At 45.0% G+C, this 7219-nt stretch overlaps 2 protein-coding genes across 2 annotated transcripts; one reads left to right on the top strand and one right to left on the bottom strand.

Annotated features, from left to right (window-relative positions):
- Positions 1 to 732: 732 nt before the first annotated feature.
- Positions 733 to 2754, top strand: LOC136653504 (vomeronasal type-2 receptor 26-like). Its single transcript, XM_066630398.1, has 2 exons — positions 733 to 781; positions 1844 to 2754. Exons 1-2 carry the CDS (start codon positions 733 to 735, stop codon positions 2752 to 2754), a joined length of 960 nt encoding a protein of 319 aa, XP_066486495.1.
- A 1331-nt stretch (positions 2755 to 4085) lies between these two features.
- LOC136653503 (olfactory receptor 13G1-like) lies at positions 4086 to 5030 on the bottom strand. Its single transcript, XM_066630397.1, has one exon. It carries the CDS (start codon positions 5028 to 5030, stop codon positions 4086 to 4088), a length of 945 nt encoding a protein of 314 aa, XP_066486494.1.
- Positions 5031 to 7219: the final 2189 nt, after the last annotated feature.

The following is a 7219-nucleotide window of genomic DNA, read 5'->3' as shown; positions in this document are numbered from 1 at the left end:
AGTCTGAAATCTTGATTTCCTGTATTCTTCCCTCACTGCTTCTAAGCTCACATTTTCTCTTCTTAATTCAACCCCTTCCTCAGATGAAGCTTTTTCTTCCTCAAAATGGATAGAAAGAAGGTTAACAGAGTTCAAGAATTATATAAGTGGAAATACAGAGTTGAAGAAGAAGAAGAAGAAGAAATAAAGATTTGTGAGGGATATTATGAAAATTAATTCAACTGGAAGGAACCAAGGTGACAAAGTATTCAGGCGCAATATTATACAATCCCTAGTAAGTGACACAATTAAAGTGGTGGCTCTCTTATTGTTTGTAGAGAGAAAACAACAGTCCCCTTCCTTCCTTCCTAGTACAGTGTCACACCAAGTGCCGATAGCTGGTCTCTCTTGTGTCACTGTTAGACTGAGGTCTCCTCTGGAATAGGGAACCATCTTCTCATTTATTTTCAGCCCCATCCTATCAGGGCATTAAGTGGATAGATCTCACAATCTCTTAACATATGCCTGGGCCTGCTGTTGGCCACTCCAGGAAAGCCCACGGCAGCAGTGGCAGTCTGCTGAACCTCGGCTGGCACAGCTAGGTTGAAGGTGGAAGCATTTCATAGGGCAGTGATTCAGCTGGGCTGAGGGCAGGCTGGGTGTATGATCTGGGTGGCTGCCGTCCACAAGATCTAGAGCTGCCAGGCCAGGTCTGACACACCTACTGGATTTATGCTAGTGAAATTAGCTGGCATGGATCCGAGTAAGCCCATGGGGGCCCAGGGAGTGGCCGAGCAGGCAAGTAAAATGTTGCCTTACTTATGTCTCTGCTTCTGCCTAGACCCCAGCTAGTCCGTGGGATGCAGCAGACTGCTTTACTGAATGGGATAGGCAGGTGTTAACATCCGCTTGGTTCCCCTGTTATGTCTTGTCCTGAGAATCATAGAAGTGAGGAGAAAACATCTTATTTCATTACTATAATTCTTGTTTATGGTTCTCTTAGCTGCTGCCCATTTCCATCTGTGTCGAGAGCTGCCATATTGGATACAGCAGGGTTGTCCTGCAGGGGAAACAGATTTGTTGCTATGATTGCGCACAGTGTCCCGAAGGGAGGATTTCAACACAGATTGGTAAGAAAAAGTATGCAGGCTACCCACTGGCACCAAATACCTAATATTTTGGTAGTCTAGTCCTATCACTTCTTAAAAAAATGTATTAAAGCAGTATTTTCTCAATGTTTGTCCTCTGCTGCACCACTTCACATGGTCCACCTATTTGAAGTACCACCAGAAGCAACTGGCAGTGAATGTCCCATCCCCTCTCCCATTTTATTGTTACAAATATTTGGATACTACTTTTATGCTCACAACAACCATAAGAACATAAGAACAGCCCCATTGGATCAGGCCATAGGCCCATCTAGTCCAGCTTCCTGTATCTCTCAGCGGCCCACCAAATGCCCCAGGGAGCACACCAGATAACAAGAGACCTCATCCTGGTGCCCTCCCTTGCATTGGGATTCTGACATAGCCCATTTATAAAATCAGGACATACGCATCATGGCTTGTAACCCATAATGGTTTGTGCATCTTCCTCCCCAAATGCTACATAATGGTACTGAGACCTGATCTGAACACCAGTGACTTTATTGCCAGTTATGTCTTAGTTGGGAGACCAGATAATCAATAAATAAAAAGAAGGTGTGCACTTTGACTGACAAGCAAATGAAATTTGGCATCCTTAATACCAGCTCAGAAGGAGACTGGCAGATGGCAGAGAAACAGTTATATATTTTTCAATGAGGACTGATCTCATTAAAAAATGTGTATTTTGGAAATACGGAGACCTTGCTTATGAATTTCAGATGCAGATCAATGTGAGAAGTGCCCAGAAGATCAATACCCCAATGAGAAGCATGATCAATGCATCCCCAAAATCATCACATACTTATCCTATGGAGAACCCCTGGGAGCTGTTTTGACTTCCTTTGCCCTCTTCTTCTCCTTGACCACCATGCTGGTGATGGGGAGCTTCATTCTGCACCGGAGCACCTCCATTGTCAAGGCCAACAACTGCAACATCACCTGTGCCCTGCTGTCCTCTCTGCTGCTTGGTTTTCTATGCTCCTTCCTCTTCATTGGCAAACCAGGAAATATAACTTGCCATCTCCGGCAAGCAACCTTTGGGATCATCTTTTCTTTAGCAGTGTCTTGTGTGTTGGGCAAAACCGTCACTGTGGTTGTGGCCTTTATGGCTACCAAGCCAGGAAACAGGATGAGGAGATGGGTAGGGAAGAGGCTGGCAGTGCAAGTGATTGTTATCTCATCCCTTTTTCAAGTGGGCATCTGTGTTGTATGGATGGCAACCTGCCCGCCTTTCCTAGAATATGACATGCAGTCCCAGACCGATCAGATCATAGTGCAGTGCAATGAAGGATCAGCTATCCTGTTTCACTCAGTACTGGGCTACATGGGCTTCCTGGCCATCGTCAGTTTCACTGTGGCCTTCCTGGCACGAAACCTGCCTAATACGTTCAATGAAGCCAAGCTGATCACCTTCAGTATGATGGTATTTTGCAGTGTGTGGGTGTCCTTTGTCCCAACCTACCTGAGCACCAAGGGGAAGTACATGGTGGCCGTGGAGGTCTTCTCCATCTTGAGCTCTTGTTTAGGATTGTTGGGGTGCATCTTCCTCCCCAAATGCTACATAATAGTACTGAGACCTGATCTGAACACCAGAGAGCAGTTAGTAAGGAAAAAGAATAGTGGCACTTAGCTTCTCCGTTGTCTTTCTTCTTGTGTCTTTTCCTGCTCTTTGGGGAGTTCAGAAGATATTTTAAAGTATGAACTATCCCAGTGCATTAACTGACAGGGATGAGCATGGCGCAGTCACCTTCTGACCCATTCTTTCGTTTCTCCTGCTTGTAAATCTCCATCATGGTATCTTAATGTGCATCTTTAATGAAAATAATTGAAGATATGCATTATTTGATAATGGTGGTGGTGGTGGAGATTGGACTACTTGCAGGAGGTATTTTTTACTTACCCCCTGGTAGGCTGACCAATTGTCAATGGGTCTCTGTGAACATATGCCACATATTTTGCTGGGGTACGTCTGAGGAAAGAAAGGGAGTGGACAGACCAAAACATGAGGGATAGGATCTGGTGTGCATGACTGCCGCTGAGAGCCTCCCCTGCCCGACCTTTCTCAGAATGGCCACAAGCCTCCTCCTCCCCTCCCCTGCTGCCAACTTGCTGGCACCTGTGGAGCTCCCCAAAGCTGCTGGAGCACATGCTGTACCTCTTGCCATTTGCTCCAGCAGCCCAGAAATGTGTGACAACAGCCTGGCTTTTGCGCTGCTGGGAAGTGAGCTGTGCTGCTGGACGGAACCCAAGTTCCGGCAGGGCAGGATGACTGTAGTATTCGTCCCTAAGTTAAATGATGTAATTCACATCACTGAGAGGATAAGAAGTCAGCACTCCGGTGGCATAATAATAAGTGCCGCCATACTATATTCTTTTGAGAATTCCAGTGAACTCTTAGAAACATTGGATGAGGTCTTAGAAACCAGGATGAGGTCTCTTGTTATCTGGTGTGCTCCCTGGGGCATTTGGTGGGCCACTGTAAGATACAGGAAGCTGGACTAGATAGGCCTATGGCCTGATCCAGTGGGGCTGTTCTTATTTGAAGACTGCGCTCATGCACACTGTAGTAGATACAATCACATTTAGGCTTTGGAGACACATATTTCTTCTTCTAGGTTGCTCCCACTTCATGCCACATTCCTCTCACTTCCAACCCTGCTTAAACTTTAAGTTGGTTAGGGTAGAAAACGAACAAGGATTGTAGTCAAAGTGTGCCTGGTCAAATGTACCCTAGAAACCTAAATTTATACACATTTTATGACTCAGTAGGAGTAAAATGCATAGGCTCAATATATGGAAGTTTTTTATAACCATAAATTCATACTCATACAATCTATACTCATACATTGAGTGCATTTATCTCATTGCCATTTGAATAATGTATGCATTACATACCATGTTCAATAATAAACTGCTGTGAATCCTTGGATACCATGCTTCTATATGTTGTTGCAGCTACAATTAAGATAAGAATCTTTGGAATAGCATATTTCTTCTGACAAGTTGCTTGAGACCCTCTTTAACCTCCCTGTTTCTGAGAGAGTAGACGATTGGATTGACCACAGGGGGTACCACTGAATATAGGAGAGAAATCATCTTGTCTTCATCCAGAGAGTAGATGGAAGCAGGCCTAGTAAATGTGTAGATGATGGTGGAAAAATAAAAGGTGACTACAAGGAGGTGGGAAGAACAGGTGGAGAAGGCTTTCTTCTTACCTTCGGTGGAACGAATTCTGATAATGGTTCTTAGAATAAACCCATAGGATGTCAGTGTCAGTGCGCAGCTACCTATTGCAATCAGTACATCAGACACAAAAACCATGGTTTCATTGAGACTGGTGTCTGAACAAGAAAGCATGAGCAAAGGGGGCAGGTTGCAAAAGAAATGGTTCACAATGTTGGAGTCACAGAAGGAGAGTTGAAGCACAAGACCAGTATGAACGGCAGAATTGGCCATCCCACCCACCCACACTCCCACACTTATAGCCACACACACCTCTTTTCTCATGATGACCGTGTACCTCAAAGGGTGACAGATGGCTGCATATCGATCGAAAGCCATAAAGGAGAGAAGGACTATCTCTGTCCCCAAAGCCCAGATGAAAAGGTAGACTTGTGCGATGCAGCCCCGAAAAGTGATAGCCTTGTGGTGGACCAGTTGCATCTGCAGCATTTTGGGAGTCATAATGGATATGCAGAATAAATTCACTAAAGACAGGTTGACCAGTAGGAAGTACATTGGGGTGTGGAGTTTCCTGCAGGTGCTTATGGTGACGACGAGCAGGAGGTTGAAAGTCAAAGCTACTGCATAGATGGTGATGAACAGCCAGAAGACAAGCCCTTGCAATTCAGGGTTCCTGCTTAGCCCAACCAGGATGAACTCCGAAACAGCCGATCGGTTCTTCATTGAGGTGCTTCTGATAGCACTACCCCCGAGGCCAAACCTGAGTCACAGAGATTGCAGTTATTATTTGGTTGAAAATATTCACTAGCTCCCATTTAGCAAGATTTCTCAATGAGGGCGAAAGGACCACATGATAAAAATTGTGTTTTGTTTTCAGGTTTTTTTGTTTTTATAAAAACAAATGTCAGAAGAATTATAGGAAAGGAGGGTATGCATAGGTTATAAGCTGGGCTTCTTATGATTTGAGCTGCTCTTCCCAACTCCCTGGGGTCTCAACTTCATTCAGTCCAATACTATCTTGCACTGGAACAGGCAGGCTGGCTGGCCTGCACTGTATCCTGTATAAGGTTCAGGCAGTTTGTGGCTCAGCCCGACGCAAGGGGAGGATTCTCCCCTTATACTGGAGCGAGCCACTGCAGCCCCAATGGGATACTTGGATCTGTGCCACTGAAATTTTGGTGCAAATCCGAGCAGCCTGGGACTAACCTGGGCTGCCTGGGAACAGGATTAGGATCTGGCATATGTGCTGGTTCCTTCCCCTGCCTTCCACTCCCTGCCTACCCCTGGGAACGCTCACCACCCATCCTGGAACGCCTCCCTCACACCTTTTCCTTGCCCTCCCCACACCCCTCAACCCCTATGCTGGCCAAGCTTGACCAGCGCAAATTCACCCATCCCCGGAGCCTGCACTGGCACAAGGAGGCCAGTCACATCCATGCTCTGGCCTGTCTCCTGCTAGAGTGGTGTGAAAGTGCTTTACAGACTGAAAAAGACAAGAAAGCTGCAAACATAGAAGCATAGGCGCACGACCAGCAATATTAACAGAGAATTGAGACATGACGACACATTTCCAGACTATCCATGTTTGTACCCTGGCAGAGAGATGCTCCACCACACAGTCTGCATCTTTCAAAGCACACATATCATGGGTATCTTTTGTTGCTTGAACAATGACTTCATTCAGCTAGGAGTAGAGTGCGTGTTGCAGGGAACTGATCTGCCTTGAGTTTCCTGCTGGGTTGCAAAGCTGGGGAGTAAAAGGTTTTAAAATCCATCCATCCCTCCAATTTTGGTTAGCAGAAGTGTTTGTGTCTTCATCAAAGTATGGGTTTAGTTCAAAGTTTCCTCTCTGGGAAACTCACATAGTTTGTACCTTTCCTTTTGTACCACTTGAGATTTGTCTAGTGTTTTCATTGGGGCCCACCATTCTGGAGCTTATATATTTCTGTTATGTTGTACTCAGTATGGCAAAGTGTGAATCCTGATCCATGTATATCAAGAGTATCTCCAATGCTGAAATTTTTTGGACCTGGAAATTTACTTTCTGATTTTTAAATTCAGTTTGAACTTTTGTCCAAAGATCAGGGAAGGGGGAAGTATTTGGCACAGTGAATGCATGAACACACACACACACACACACACACACAGACACACACTGGATGGCCTTTTGACTCTGTAACAATACAGTATTTTACTGTGGAACATAAGTCAACCATACAAAGTGAGGGGAAATGGGTATCCTTACCTGATTTTTTAATGGCTGAAAAATATACATTGGTTGAATTTCTAGGCATGACTTGGGTTGCAGAACATGCTCTTATATTGCACAACAAATGCTCTTAGGTTGGACTTGCAGCTGAAAATAGTCATGTGAAAAGAAGAACCTGGAATCTTCCATATTTTCGTGACCGAAGACAGGAAGCTCAGTGCTACGGAGAGTGCTTTGCCCTTCCCATCCAAACAAAGCAGGAATCCAACAAAGATCTGATCAGCAATGGCTGAGCAATTTTAGACCTTTTCTGCAGCAGAATAATGGCACCACTGGGAAAAAGACCTTTGAGGCACCGCAAGGGATGTTGTCATCCTAAAAAGCTCATGTAGGCAGGCACCTGTAGAAATGTCATGAACTGTAAATGGGGATGTTGCTCAGGACAGGTGCACTGGATCAGGAAGTGTAACACAGCTTGCCATACTTCTGTTTCATTGAAAACTTTGCTTCCTGCAAAATGTAGTGGTTGATTTTTTTTTTTAAATGTGGAGAGCTGTCAAGGATCAAGCTCACTGAAGAAGATAACAGAGGCTACCCAGATTTTGTGGCTGTTTGCTAAGGTGTCCCCACAATGGTTCAGTCTTCAGGGCTCTAAAAACGTAGGTCTGCCACTGCTCTACACTATAGATTTATCCCAAAGTCC

The sequence above is a fragment of the Tiliqua scincoides genome, chromosome 5 (assembly GCF_035046505.1).
Source record: "Tiliqua scincoides isolate rTilSci1 chromosome 5, rTilSci1.hap2, whole genome shotgun sequence".
In the NCBI taxonomy this organism is placed as follows: Eukaryota; Metazoa; Chordata; class Lepidosauria; order Squamata; family Scincidae; genus Tiliqua; species Tiliqua scincoides.
The sequence above is the reverse complement of the archived record's forward strand: the minus strand, read 5'-3'. Positions and strand labels throughout refer to the sequence as shown.

Coding starts and splice junctions, on each gene's coding strand:
- LOC136653504 (XM_066630398.1), top strand. CDS start 733: ATGGATCCGAGTAAGCCCATGGGGGCCCAGGGAGTGGCCGAGCAGGCA. Junction 782..1,843: donor GGGAGTGGCCGAGCAGGCAA/GTAAAATGTTGC, acceptor TATGAATTTCAG/ATGCAGATCAATGTGAGAAG.
- LOC136653503 (XM_066630397.1), bottom strand. CDS start 5,030: ATGAAGAACCGATCGGCTGTTTCGGAGTTCATCCTGGTTGGGCTAAGC.